This window comes from Oncorhynchus masou, chromosome 29 (assembly GCF_036934945.1).
Source record: "Oncorhynchus masou masou isolate Uvic2021 chromosome 29, UVic_Omas_1.1, whole genome shotgun sequence".
Taxonomy (NCBI): domain Eukaryota; kingdom Metazoa; phylum Chordata; class Actinopteri; order Salmoniformes; family Salmonidae; genus Oncorhynchus; species Oncorhynchus masou.
This window is the reverse complement of record NC_088240.1, coordinates 96,193,397-96,208,780: the sequence shown is the minus strand read 5'-3', so window position 1 is coordinate 96,208,780 and position 15,384 is coordinate 96,193,397. Positions and strand designations below refer to the sequence as shown.

The following is a 15,384-nucleotide window of genomic DNA, read 5'->3' as shown; positions in this document are numbered from 1 at the left end:
GTCTTTATGGAGGACAAGTGTGTCATCTCTAACCGTCAGTTGTCTTTATGGAGGACAAGTGTGTCATCTTTAACCGTCAGTTTTCTTTATGGAGGACAAGTGTGTCATCTCTACCGTCAGTTGTCTTTATGGAGGACCAGTGTGTCATCTCTAACCGTCAGTTGTCTTTATGGAGGACAAGTGTGTCATCTCTACCGTCAGTTGTCTTTATGGAGGACAAGTGTGTCATCTCTACCGTCAGTTGTCTTTATGGAGTACAAGTGTGTCATCTCTACCGGCAGTTGTCTTTATGGAGGACAAGTGTGTCATCTCTACCGGCAGTTGTCTTTATGGAGGACAAGTGTGTCATCTCTACCGGCAGTTGTCTTTATGGAGGACAAGTGTGTCATCTCTACCGTCAGTTATCTTTATGGAGGACCAGTGTGTCATCTCTACCATCAGTTGTCTTTATGGAGGACCAGTGTGTCATCTCTACCGTCAGTTGTCTTTATGGAGGACAAGTGTGTCATCTCTACCGGCAGTTGTCTTTATGGAGTACAAGTGTGTCATCTCTACCGGCAGTTGTCTTTATGGAGGACAAGTGTGTCATCTCTACCGTCAGTTGTCTTTATGGAGGACAAGTGTGTCATCTCTACCGTCAGTTGTCTTTATGGAGGACAAGTGTGTCATCTCTACCGTCAGTTATCTTTATGGAGGACCAGTGTGTCATCTCTACCGTCAGTTGTCTTTATGGAGGACCAGTGTGTCATCTCTACCGTCAGTTGTCTTTATGGAGGACAAGTGTGTCATCTCTACCGTCAGTTGTCTTTATGGAGGACAAGTGTGTCATCTCTACCGTCAGTTGTCTTTATGGAGGACAAGTGTGTCATCTCTACCGTCAGTTATCTTTATGGAGGACCAGTGTGTCATCTCTACCGTCAGTTGTCTTTATGGAGGACAAGAGTGTCATCTTTAACTGTCAGTTGTCTGTATGGAGGACAAGTGTGTCATCTCTAACCGTCAGTTATCTTTATGGAGGACAAGTGTGTCATCTCTACCGTCAGTTGTCTTTATGGAGGACAAGTGTGTCATCTCTACCGTCAGTTGTCTTTATGGAGGACCAGTGTGTCATCTCTAACCGTCAGTTGTCTTTATGGAGGACAAGTGTGTCATCTCTAACCGTCAGTTGTCTTTATGGAGGACCAGTGTGTCATCTCTACTGTCAGTTGTCTTTATGGAGGACAAGTGTGTCATCTCTACCGTCAGTTGTCTTTATGGAGGACAAGTGTGTCATCTCTAACCGTCAGTTATCTTTATGGAGGACAAGTGTGTCATCTCTAACCGTCAGTTGTCTTTATGGAGGACAAGTGTGTCATCTTTAACCGTCAGTTTTCTTTATGGAGGACAAGTGTGTCATCTCTACCGTCAGTTGTCTTTATGGAGGACCAGTGTGTCATCTCTAACCGTCAGTTGTCTTTATGGAGGACAAGTGTGTCATCTCTACCGTCAGTTGTCTTTATGGAGGACCAGTGTGTCATCTCTACCGTCAGTTGTCTTTATGGAGGACAAGTGTGTCATCTCTACCGTCAGTTGTCTTTATGGAGTACAAGTGTGTCATCGCTACCGGCAGTTGTCTTTATGGAGGACAAGTGTGTCATCTCTACCGTCAGTTGTCTTTATGGAGTACAAGTGTGTCATCTCTACCGGCAGTTGTCTTTATGGAGGACAAGTGTGTCATCTCTACCGGCAGTTGTCTTTATGGAGGACCAGTGTGTCATCTCTACCATCAGTTGTCTTTATGGAGGACCAGTGTGTCATCTCTACCGTCAGTTGTCTTTATGGAGGACAAGTGTGTCATCTCTACCGTCAGTTGTCTTTATGGAGGACAAGTGTGTCATCTCTACCGTCAGTTGTCTTTATGGAGGACAAGTGTGTCATCTCTAACCGTCAGTTGTCTTTATGGAGGACCAGTGTGTCAACTTTACCATCAGTTATCTTTATGGAGGACAAGTGTGTCATCTACCTTTTCTCTTATTCTGTCCATCTTTGGTGTTTTGGTTTCTGTAGAATTTCATCACATCTTCTTTCCCCCCCGTAGGTCAATGTACTTCCACATTCACATCATCAGTATTCTGACTGTGATTGTACTGAGCCAGAGCCACAAACCAAGAGGCAGCAGCAGCAGCAACGGCACCAAGCCTGGACCATACGAGCCTCATCCCCAGGCCCAGCCTCAGCTCCAGCCCTCCAACAACAACGTGAAAAGAAAGTGAAGTGTCCCTCTGTGTGTGGAGGCAGCCAGAGACCTGAATGGGCCCACTGGGTCAGACAAAGACGTCTCTGTGTGTCCACAACAAAGAGAGAGCTCAGCGGGGTGTAGGGGGGGCTCAGAGGGGCCGAGGGACTGTGCCTGCTGGCTGGTCGGCCTTGCCACCCTGTACATCCAACACTTTTACTGCCAGGCTCCTAAAAGGCCTCTCTCTGCCCTGCTTGCCAATTCTCTGTTCTTTCTTTCCAAGTGTGCACTTGTTCACTTCCCTTCATGGATCTGAAAGGGAAGGACTGGCATACGATCTCCCTCTAGTCCAGCCCATAAACTCACCAATACAACACTTTTAGTTCAATGTGTGGGAAGCTGTGCACAAGTGAGATGGTATACTTCAGGAGAAAGATCTGAGAATTGGACAGACAGACAGATAGAGACCCAGAGACAGACAGACAGATAGAGACCCAGAGACAGACAGACAGATGGAGACCCAGAGACAGACAGACGGAGACCCAGAGACAGACAGACAGACAGAGACCCAGAGACAGACAGACAGACGGAGACCCAGAGACAGACAGTCAGACAGAGACCCAGAGACAGACAGACAGACGGACAGAGACCCAGAGACGGACAGAGACCCAGAGACGGACAGACAGACGGACGGAGACCCAGAGACGGACAGACGGAGACCCAGAGACGGACAGACGGAGACCCAGAGACGGACAGACGGAGACCCAGAGACGGACAGACGGAGACCCAGAGACGGACAGACGGAGACCCAGAGACGGACAGACGGAGACCCAGAGACGGACGGACGGAGACCCAGAGACGGACGGACGGAGACCCAGAGACGGACGGACAGAGACCCAGAGACAGACGGACAGAGACCCAGAGACAGACAGACAGAGACCCAGAGACAGACAGACAGACAGACAGAGACCCAGAGACAGACAGACAGAGACCCAGAGACAGACAGACAGATACCCAGAGACGGACGGACAGAGACCCAGAGACGGACGGACAGAGACCCAGAGACGGACGGACAGAGACCCAGAGACGGACGGACAGAGACCCAGAGACGGACGGACAGAGACCCAGAGACGGACGGACAGAGACCCAGAGACGGACGGACAGAGACCCAGAGACGGACGGACAGAGACCCAGAGACGGACGGACAGAGACCCAGAGACGGACGGACAGAGACCCAGAGACGGACGGACAGAGACCCAGAGACGGACAGACAGACAGAGACCCAGAGACGGACAGACAGACAGAGACCCAGAGACGGACAGACAGACAGAGACCCAGAGACGGACAGACAGACAGAGACCCAGAGACGGACAGACAGACAGAGACCCAGAGACGGACGGACAGAGACCCAGAGACGGACGGACAGAGACCCAGAGACGGACGGACAGAGACCCAGAGACGGACAGACAGACAGAGACCCAGAGACGGACAGACAGACAGAGACCCAGGACGGACAGACAGACAGAGACCCAGAGACGGACGGACAGAGACCCAGAGACGGACGGACAGAGACCCAGAGACGGACGGACAGAGACCCAGAGACGGACGGACAGAGACCCAGAGACGGACGGACAGAGACCCAGAGACGGACGGACAGAGACCCAGAGACGGACGGACAGAGACCCAGAGACGGACGGACAGAGACCCAGAGACGGACAGACAGACAGAGACCCAGAGACGGACAGACAGACAGAGACCCAGAGACGGACAGACAGACAGAGACCCAGAGACGGACAGACAGACAGAGACCCAGAGACGGACAGACAGACAGAGACCCAGAGACGGACAGACAGACAGAGACCCAGAGACGGACAGACAGACAGAGACCCAGAGACGGACAGACAGACAGAGACAGACAGACAGACAGAGACCCAGAGACGGACAGACAGACAGAGACAGACAGACAGACAGAGACCCAGAGACGGACAGACAGACAGAGACCCAGAGACGGACAGACAGACAGAGACCCAGAGACGGACAGACAGAGACCCAGAGACGGACAGACAGAGACCCAGAGACGGACAGACAGAGACCCAGAGACAGACAGACAGATAGAGACCCAGAGACGGACAGACAGAGACCCAGAGACGGATAGACGGACGGACAGGTCCTAGAATTAGATGTGGCTGGTCCATTTCTTTTACATCTTACATCACTAGTTGTAGATATCATGTCAAACATGTTCATACCCTTATGGGTTAGTGAGATATTAATGGTGTCTGTTTATTGTTGTATGAATGCAGGAAACATTATCCCTCAGGATGGCAGGTAGCCTCGAGGTTAGAGTGCTGGGCCAGTAACAGAGATGAAAAATCTGTCACTGTGCCCTTGAGCAAGGCACTTTAAACCTAATTGCTCCAGGGGCTCTGTACAATGTTGACCCTGACCGTGACCCCACTCCCTGCAGGTGTCTCCGGGGGGGGGGGGGATATGCAAGAAATACACTTGTGTGTGACAGGACAAATATACCCCCCCCCCCCCCACAATCCTTTCAAAAGATTTGTCCCAAATGGCACCCTATTCCCTTTATAGTCCAGATGGGTCCTGGTCCAGATGGGTCCTGGTCCAGATGGGTCCTGGTCCAGATGGGTTCTGGTCCAGATGGGTTCTGGTCCAGATGGGTCCTGGTCCAGATGGGTCCTGGTCCAGATGGGTCCTGGTCCAGATGGGTCCTGGTCGAGATGGGTCCTGGTCTAGATGGGCCCTGGTCCAGATGGGCCCTGGTCCAGATGGGTTCTGGTCCAGATGGGTCCTGGTCTAGATGGGTCCTGGTCCAGATGGGCCCTGGTCCAGATGGGTCCTGGTCAAGATGGGTCCTGGTCTAGATGGGTACTGGTCTAGAAGGGCACTGGTCGAGATGGGTCCTGGTCTAGATGGGTCCTGGTCTAGATGGGTCCTGGTCTAGATGGGTCCTGGTCTAGATGGGTCCTGGTCTAGATGGGTCCTGGTCCAGATGGGTTCTGGTCCAGATGGGTTCTGGTCCAGATGGGTTCTGGTCCAGACGGGCCCTGGTCCAGACGGGCCCTGGTCCAGACGGGTCCTGGTCCAGATGGGTCCAGATGGGTTCTGGTCCAGATGGGTCCAGATGGGTCCAGGTGGGTCCTGGTCCAGATGGGTTCTGGTCCAGACGGGCCCTGGTCCAGATGGGTCCTGGTCCAAAGCAGTGTAGTGTATAGAGGATAGGTGCCATTCGGAACATAGTTATGAGGCTCTAGTTAGGAGCTGTTTGGATCGTTTTTAACACTGGATGCTGTGCATCAGGTCTCCTAATATTCATTTCATGTGTCTCTATGTATTTGAGAGGACAAGTTTACTTTTATTTGGCAGGAAGTTGAGATTTCATTAATTTGTCCATTTAAAAAAAATATATATAAATGTTTTATTAAGTTTAAAGTCTTACAGTCTCAGATGAGGTGCAGGAAGCACCAATGACTTCTGAAGAAAAGTGTTTGGGTCTGTCCCGAATGGCACCCTATTGCCTGTGTAGTGCACTACCTTTTTAAACAGGGCCTTATGGGGACGCAGTCGTTGACTTTGTTTCAGGGGATGATGTGGAAGTCTTCTATGCCTCAGTAGAAGGTCCAAGATCTTCACACTACAAGATCTTCAACATTTCAAGTCCTGAAGCAGCTGAACCACTAATGATGCTAATATGAAGAGTGTCTGGACACTACACGCTACACACACACTACACGCTACACACACACTACACGCTACACACACACTACACGCTACACACACACACTACACGCTACACACACACTACACGCTACACACACACTACACGCTACACACACACTACACGCTACACACACACTACACGCTACACACACACTACACGCTACACACACACTACACGCTACACACACACACTACACACACACTACACGCTACACACACACAACACGCTACACACACACTACACGCTACACACACACTACACGCTACACACACACTACACACACGCTACACACACGCTACACACACACTACACACTACACGCTACACACACGCTACACACGCGCTACACACACACACACACACACTACACACATACACTACACACATACTACACACACACACGCTACACACACACACACGCTACACACACACACGCTACACACACACTACACATGCTACGCACACACACAGTTCACACACACTATAAACACACACACATCCACTACACACACACACACAGACACACTACACACTACAATTCTAGTCAGGATTCCATAAACTGTTGAATAGTTGTTGTTTTTAGCACCCAGACGGTTTGAATTTGTCTTTTTTGTTGTTGTTATAATTCCACCAATCAAGTTACTAAACAATATTAAGAGCAAAAAAAAAATAAAGAAATAAAAAATGATCAATGTGTGCCTTTAGCCTTTTGATTGTGGCTTGAATAATACCGTCACATTGTAACGCCAGTAGCATAATGTTCACTATGGAGACACAGCGACAGAATGGCAATAACATCAGTTGTATGGAACTACTATGAGCCCATATGATAGAGGAGATAGTTACTGAGACAGGTCTGAAAGACCAATGGGGACACGACGGCAACATACTGTACATGATGCCCATCTTCAGATAACTATCTTCCTCCACCACAGAAAAGCTGGTTCAGTCTCATTCCAGGTGATCCGTCGTCTCTGGAGGCGGCAGGGTAGACTAGTGGTTAGAGTGGAGGGGCGGCAGGGTAGACTAGTGGTTAGAGTGGAGGGGCGGCAGGGTAGACTAGTGGTTAGAGTGGAGGGGCGGCAGGGTAGACTAGTGGTTAGAGTGTAGAGGCGGCAGGGTAGACTAGTGGTTAGAGTGGAGGGGCGGCAGGGTAGCCTAGTGGTTAGAGTGGAGGGGTGGTAGGGTAGACTAGTGGTTAGAGTGGAGGGGCAGGCAGGTAGCCTAGTGGTTAGAGTGGAGGGGCGGCAGGGTAGACTAGTGGTTAGAGTGGAGGGGCGGCAGGGTAGACTAGTGGTTAGAGTGGAGGGGCGGCAGGGTGGCCTAGTGGTTAGAGTGGAGGGGCGGCAGGGTAGCCTAGTGGTTAGAGTGGAGGGGCGGCAGGGTAGCCTAGTGGTTAGAGTGGAGGGGCGCCAGGGTAGCCTAGTGGTTAGAGTGTAGGGGCGGCAGGGTAGCCTAGTGGTTAGAGTGGAGGGGCGGCAGGGTAGCCTAGTGGTTAGAGTGGAGGGGCGGCAGGGTAGCCTAGTGGTTAGAGTGTAGGGGCGGCAGGGTAGCCTAGTGGTTAGAGTGGAGGGGCGGCAGGGTAGCCTAGTGGTTAGAGTGGAGGGGCGGCAGGGTAGCCTAGTGGTTAGAGTGGAGGGGCGGCAGGGTAGACTAGTGGTTAGAGTGGAGGGGCGGCAGGTAGCCTAGTGGTTAGAGTGTAGGGGCGGCAGGTAGCCTAGTGGTTAGAGTGGAGGGGCGGCAGGGTAGACTAGTGGTTAGAGTGGAGGGGTGGCAGGGTAGACTAGTGGTTAGAGTGGTGGGGCGGCAGGGTAGCCTAGTGGTTAGAGTGGAGGGGCGCCAGGGTAGCCTAGTGGTTAGAGTGGAGGGGCGCCAGGGTAGCCTAGTGGTTAGAGTGGAGAGGCGGCAGGGTAGCCTAGTGGTTAGAGTGTAGGGGCGGCAGGGTAGCCTAGTGGTTAGAGTGTAGGGGCGGCAGGGTAGCCTAGTGGTTAGAGTGTAGGGGCGGCAGGGTAGCCTAGTGGTTAGAGTGTAGGGGCGGCAGGGTAGCCTAGTGGTTAGAGTGGAGGGGCGGCAGGGTAGCCTAGTGGTTAGATTGTAGGGGCGGCAGGGTAGCCTAGTGGTTAGAGTGGAGGGCGGCAGGGTAGCCTAGTGGTTAGAGTGGAGGGGCGGCAGGGTAGCCTAGTGGTTAGAGTGGAGGGGCGGCAGGGTAGCCTAGTGGTTAGAGTGGAGAGGCGGCAGGGTAGCCTAGTGGTTAGAGTGTAGGGGCGGCAGGGTAGCCTAGTGGTTAGAGTGGAGGGGCGGCAGGGTACCCTAGTGTTTAGAGTGGAGGGACGGCAGGGTAGACTAGTGGTTAGAGTGGAGAGGCGTCAGGGTAGCCTAGTGGTTAGAGGGGAGGGGCGGCAGGGTAGCCTAGTGGTTAGAGTGGAGGGCGGCAGGGTAGCCTAGTGGTTAGAGTGTAGGGGCGGCAGGGTAGCCTAGTGGTTAGAGTGGAGGGCGGCAGGGTAGCCTAGTGGTTAGAGTGGAGGGCGGCAGGGTAGCCTAGTGGTTAGAGTGGAGGGACGGCAGGGTAGCCTAGTGGTTAGAGTGGAGGGGCGGCAGGGTAGCCTAGTGGTTAGAGTGGAGGGGCGGCAGGGTAGACTAGTGGTTAGAGTGGAGGGGCGGCAGGGTAGCCTAGTGGTTAGAGTGGAGGGGCGGCAGGGTAGCCTAGTGGTTAGAGTGGAGGGGCGGCAGGGTAGCCTAGTGGTTAGAGTGTAGGGGCGGCAGGGTAGCCTAGTGGTTAGAGTGTAGGGGGCGGCAGGGTAGCCTAGTGGTTAGAGTGTAGGGGCGGCAGGGTAGCCTAGTGGTTAGAGTGTAGGGGCGGCAGGGTAGCCTAGTGGTTAGAGTGGAGGGGCGGCAGGGTAGCCTAGTGGTTAGATTGTAGGGGCGGCAGGGTAGCCTAGTGGTTAGAGTGGAGGGGCGGCAGGGTAGCCTAGTGGTTAGAGTGGAGGGGCGGCAGGGTAGCCTAGTGGTTAGATTGTAGGGGCGGCAGGGTAGCCTAGTGGTTAGAGTGGAGGGGCGGCAGGGTAGCCTAGTGGTTAGAGTGGAGAGGCGGCAGGGTAGCCTAGTGGTTAGAGTGGAGGGGCGGCAGGGTAGCCTAGTGGTTAGAGTGTAGGGGCGGCAGGGTAGCCTAGTGGTTAGAGTGTAGGGGCGGCAGGGTAGCCTAGTGGTTAGAGTGTAGGGGCGGCAGGGTAGCCTAGTGGTTAGAGTGTAGGGGCGGCAGGGTAGCCTAGTGGTTAGAGTGGAGGGGCGGCAGGGTAGCCTAGTGGTTAGATTGTAGGGGCGGCAGGGTAGCCTAGTGGTTAGAGTGGAGGGGCGGCAGGGTAGCCTAGTGGTTAGAGTGGAGGGGCGGCAGGGTAGCCTAGTGGTTAGATTGTAGGGGCGGCAGGGTAGCCTAGTGGTTAGAGTGGAGGGGCGGCAGGGTAGCCTAGTGGTTAGAGTGGAGAGGCAGCAGGGTAGCCTAGTGGTTAGAGTGGAGGGGCAGGCAGGGTAGCCTAGTGGTTAGAGCGTTGGGCTAGTAACCGGAAGGTTGCAAGTTCAAACCCCCGAGCTGACAAGGTACAAATCTGTCGTTCTGCCCCTGAACAGGCAGTTAACCCACAGTTCCTAGGCCGTCATTGAAAATACAAATTTGTTCTTAACTGACTTGACTAGTTAAATAAAGGTAAAATAAATAAAAATGTAACTGAAGGGGTTAATTTGTTTTGTGGTCAGAATGTATACATGCAAAACCTCTGTCTCAGACTCCCTAAGGGGAGGTTATTAAGTTGATTTTTCCTCAATGAGCTGACCTAAAATATATCATCGAATACAACTACAATCAGTTAATCACCACCCAGCTACAACGTCTACGAAGATACGAACTGTTGTCATACTCGTTCTGCGGAGAAGAAAACCACATCTTGTTCCATATGGACTCTGAATGCCCCATGATAATGAACATGAAAACTCACGAGAGTGGCCTTGAAGACAGCAGGGGGAGCTATCAAACAGACGACTTCACACTACAATCTGGATCAAATGGTGTGATACTTCATACATCACGTCTGTGGCCATCCCTTACTACTGGAGAGTTGTCCTCCCACGGGAATTTGTTCCAGAATGCATCTCTCAGAATTCAAACGGCATAAACTTCAGGCTTCAAATCTGTGTTTGATGCGATATCACTGTTACCCAATTCCAGTCCCCCAGTCCTCCCAACAGCCCAACTCCCGTACCCCCAACAGCCCAACTCCAGTCCTCCAGGAGCTTCAGACAAACTCACCTGATTCAACTTGTCGTGTGCCTCCAACATAAACGTGGGCTGCTGAGGGTACACAAGGATGTACGTCAAATTCAACCATCCCCAACCCTCCTTCTTCTTTGCTACGTATTTTCAAGAGTTCAGAGAAAACAAAGTGGAATTAACCTCTTGGCCTCAATTTAATTCAGAGTTGTGGCAATCCAATAACAGTCCCCTATAACACCCCCTTTCATAGACTTACACAGTAACTATGACAACTTCCGGGAGGACGCCATCCAACCTATCAGAGCTCTTGCAGCATGAACTGACATGTTGCCCACCCAATCAAAAGATCAGAGAATGAATCTAGTACTGAAAGCATAAGCTACAGCTAGCCAGCACTGCAGTGTATACAGTGTAGTGAGTAGTTGACTCCAAGAAAGAGAAATACAATAGTTGAAAAGTTCACTTTAAAATGGAGAAGCAAGAGAGAGAGAGAGAGAGAGATATATTTAGTTTTATTTTTGTTCACTTTCACTTACTTAGCTAGCTAGTTTAGCCTATACAAACACCCAGCTCAAACAGAGAGGGATGTTATGTTAGCTTGCTGGCTATGGCTATCCAACAGAGAGGGATGTTATGTTAGCTAGCTGGCTATGGCTTTCCAACAGAGAGGGATGCTATGTTAGCTAGCTGGCTATGGCTATCCAACAGAGAGGGATGCTATGTTAGCTAGCTGGCTATGGCTATCCAACAGAGAGGGATGCTATGTTAGCTAGCTGGCTATGGCTATCCAACAGAGAGGGATGCTATGTTAGCTAGCTGGCTATGGTTATCCAACACTGGAACTCTTCCAAGTCAAAGTAAACATTTGGTTTTATTAATTTATTGCTAAACTGCTTGCTGCTGACTGTACACTGTACTGCATGGTTGTAGCAGGTTTACTAACGCTTTAGTTAGTTCCAGTAGCTATGTTGACTATGAAGTTAATATGGTGACAACGATGTAGGCTGTGTATAGCGGTTATGATATGTATGTTTGGCTAGGAATGTTACCTTTGTCTTGTCACAGACAGCTGATGTGTTGTGCACTGAAGTCCACAACCGAAGGAAAAAGGCGATCGGAGGAGCGCACGTAGATACGAGAAGGAATTATACAACGATCAAAGGGATCATGCTGTTCATATGTGGCTGCTATGAAAGTAAATTCGGTTTGCTTGTATTCAGGGGTGTATTCATTCCGCCGATTCTGTTGAAAAACGTTTCTTAAACGGAAGCAAACGGGGGAAAAAAACGAGGATTAACATACCTACATTTGTCCAATAGAAACTCTTGTTTTCAACTGTTGGACGAATGACTACACCCTAGATCAGCTAGATGCAGGCAAGAGTGTTGAAGGCGGTATTGAATGTGTCACTGTCTTTCACCTTGATTACTCAACTGTCTCTCAACCTGTGTACACCTACGCTGTAATATTTTATTCATAGTCTAGGACGGTTGTAGCAACCTCATGATGGGTACATGGAAAATGTGAGTATCACGTAGTGGTCTAAACCTATCGATGTTACGTTGAACTGGGTGAATGGAATATGAACGACAGTCATCCGATATGCTGTAATAGAAATAAGTCCGTGCTCATGAAAAAATAAATGGTCCTCCCTCATCTTAAACGGCACCAACCGCCACTGGTAGATACAAAAATAATTTTTTTAAAGCAGACTTTGAATATCCCTTTGAGCAGGGTGAAGTTATTAATTACACTTCGGATGGGGTATCCAGGAGCGCCGGCAGGGATTTTGGGTCCCATTAAAAGATACCACATTGGGCCCCACCACCACAGGCCACACCAACCCTGCAATTGCTGTAACCACACACCCCCAGAACCCAATCTACCCATTCCAAGCTTTAGATAACTCTACCTTTGCAGCCTTGCAGCTCTCTTGTAGTCCAACATTTACTGTACGATATTTGCTGACAGTGAGCTGTGAATTCACTATTTGATGCAAGACTGATACCCTCTATAAGAAATGTGCTAAAGGATATCTTTTACAGTCTAAATGTCCTTTTAATGGGAAAATTCTTGAATGGAAAATTCTCTTAACAGGGTCTATTTTTCTCCACTTCCTGTCTGAATAACGAGCCCAAAGTAAATTGCCTGTTGCTCAGGCCCTGAAGCCAGGATATGCATGGAATCGGTACCAAATTCTTGAATGGAAAATTCTCTTAACTTTGATGAACAACTTAAAATAAATATAACTCAAATATACATTAACCTCTTCAAAATAAAATACATTAACAATATCATCTATAGAATGATATAACAAACAAAATAATAAAATCAGCAGTAGATTTTTTCAACTAAGTATAAGTACCAACTAGAAAATAAGCAGCTGTAAAGGTGGAAAGTGGAAAACAAAATGGAAATGAAAAGGCACCATGGTGGCGCTAGAGGAAAGGTCAAGAGGTCACCAAATCGACAGGTTTCTTCCACTTGGGGTCTTGATTGGGCACAACAAATATTATGGCAATCCAGTCATTAGTTTGAGATATAACTTGTTTATCAGTCTTGTTCTCAGCCTGTGGGCATCATGTGTGTCGTGATCCAATATCCATAGCCATTTAACAGTTATCACGGGCTCAGCCTTACTCACCAAGAGCCCACCGCCGAGCCTTCTTGCTAGCAAAGTCCCTGATCAAGTCTTTGAAGTCCAGCTTTCTAGCTAACGGACTATCAATAGACAGCATTACAAGACTGCAAAGTCTGTCCTGGGACATAGTGGACCTCTAATAGTTGTTTAATCAGTTTCAGCTGACTGAAAGCTCTCTCTCCACCAGCAACAGTCCCAGGCAGTGTGCAAAACATACGTAAAGCAATGTACACTTCTCCCAAAATGCTTTGCAGCTGCATCTTACTAATTTCATTCAGGAGACCAAGAGGGGACAGGTTAGGAGGGGAGAGTGTCAGCATATACAGTGTTCAGGAGACCAAGAGGGGACAGGTTAGGAGGGGAGAGTGTCAGCATATACAGTGTTCAGGAGACCAAGAGGGGACAGGTTAGGAGGGAGAGTGTCAGCATATACATGTTCAGGAGACCAAGAGGGGACAGGTTACACTATACAGTGTTCAGGAGACCAAGAGGGGACAGGTTAGGAGGGAGAGGGGACAGGTGTCAGCATATACAGTGTTCAGGAGACCAAGAGGGGACAGGTTAGGAGTTTTAGGAGGAGCATATACAGTGTTCAGGTGTCAGGAGACCAAGAGGGGACAGGTTAGGAGGGGAGAGTGTCAGTATACAGTGTTCAGGAGACCAAGAGGGGACAGGTTAGGAGGGGAGAGTGGCAGCATATACAGTGTTCAGGTGTCAGGAGACCAAGAGAGGACAGGTTAGGAGGGGAAAGAGTCAGTATATACAGTGTTCAGGTGACTTACTTCATTATGAAACTCGGGTGTAGATCTCTAGAATACTTCATGATCAGTGGTTGGCACCCGAAGGGACTTCATCCTCACTAATCTGCCCGACTTTCTGAACAGCAGGAAATTATTCTACAATTTTTTGCAGTGGTGTGGAACCTAGTGTCCAAGTCACTTATGATGTCATCCATAGCAGTAAAAACACTGTGTTCTGGAACCTAGTGTCCAAGTCACTTATGATGTCATCCATAGCAGTAAAAACACTGTGTTCTGGAACCTAGTGTCCAGGTCACTTATGATGTCGTCCATAGCAGTAAAAACACTGTGTTCTGGAACCTAGTGTCCAAGTCACTTATGATGTCATCCATAGCAGTAAAAACACTGTGTTCTGGAACCTAGTGTCCAGGTCACTTATGATATCGTCCATAGCAGTAAAAACACTGTGTTCTGGAACCTAGTGTCCAGGTCACTTATGATGTCGTCCATAGCAGTAAAAACACTGTGTTCTGGAACCTAGTGTCCAGGTCACTTATGATGTCGTCCATAGCAGTAAAAACACTGTGTTCTGGAACCTAGTGTCCAGGTCACGTATGATGTTGTCCATAGCAGTAAAAACACTGTGTTCTGGAACCAAGTGTCCAGGTCACTTATGATGTCATCCATAGCAGTAAAAACACTGTGTTCTGGAACCTAGTGTCCAGGTCACTTATGATGTCGTCCATAGCAGTAAAAACACTGTGTTCTGGAACCTAGTGTCCAGGTCACTTATGATGTCGTCCATAGCAGTAAAAACACAGTGTTCTGGAACCTGGTGTCCAGGTCACTTATGATGTCGTCCATAGCAGTAAAAACACTGTGTTCTGGAACCTAGTGATGTCGTCCATAGCAGTAAAAACACTGTGTTCTGGAACCTGGTGTCCAAGTCACTTATGATGTCGTCCATAGCAGTAAAAACACTGTGTTCTGGAACCTAGTGTCCAAGTCACTTATGATGTCGTCCATAGCAGTAAAAACACTGTGTTCTGGAACCTAGTGATGTCGTCCATAGCAGTAAAAACACTGTGTTCTGGAACCTAGTGTCCAGGTCACTTATGATGTCGTCCATAGCAGTAAAAACACTGTGTTCTGGAACCTAGTGTCCAGGTCACTTATGATGTCGTCCATAGCAGTAAAAACACAGTGTTCTGGAACCTAGTGTCCAGGTCACGTATGATGTCGTCCATAGCAGTAAAAACACAGTGTTCTGGAACCTAGTGTCCAGGTCACTTATGATGTCGTCCATAGCAGTAAAAACACTGTGTTCTGGAACCTAGTGTCCAAGTCACTTATGATGTCGTCCATAGCAGTAAAAACACTGTGTTCTGGAACCTAGTGTCCAGGTCACTTATGATGTCGTCCATAGCAGTAAAAACACAGTGTTCTGGAACCTAGTGTCCAGGTCACTTATGATGTTGTCCATAGCAGTAAAAACACTGTGTTCTGGAACCTAGAGTCCAAGTCACTTATGATGTCGTCCATAGCAGTAAAAACACTGTGTTCTGGAACCTAGTGATGTCGTCCATAGCAGTAAAAACACTGTGTTCTGGAACCTAGTGTCCAGGTCACTTATGATGTCGTCCATAGCAGTAAAAACACAGTGTTCTGGAACCTAGTGTCCAGGTCACTTATGATGTCGTCCATAGCAGTAAAAACACTGTGTTCTGGAACCTAGTGTCCAGGTCACTTATGATGTCGTCCATAGCAGTAAAAACACTGTGTT

At 49.3% G+C, this 15,384-nt stretch overlaps 2 protein-coding genes across 2 annotated transcripts in view; both read left to right on the top strand.

The window, feature by feature from the left end:
• LOC135521021 (lysophospholipid acyltransferase 1-like) overlaps positions 1-2,669 on the top strand; it is a 36,328-nt gene extending 33,659 nt beyond the window's left edge. The window contains 1 exon segment of the mRNA XM_064946925.1: positions 2,078-2,669. Coding sequence (XP_064802997.1) covers positions 2,078-2,252 — 175 coding nt within the window. The 3' untranslated portion in view covers positions 2,253-2,669.
• A 9,980-nt stretch (positions 2,670-12,649) lies between these two features.
• The window catches only part of LOC135519853 (lysophospholipid acyltransferase 1-like), a 38,323-nt gene continuing 35,588 nt past the window's right edge, over positions 12,650-15,384 (top strand). The window contains exon 1 of the mRNA XM_064945060.1: positions 12,650-12,669. Within this exon, the coding sequence (XP_064801132.1) occupies positions 12,650-12,669 (20 nt within the window). The remainder of the gene's footprint in view (positions 12,670-15,384) is intronic.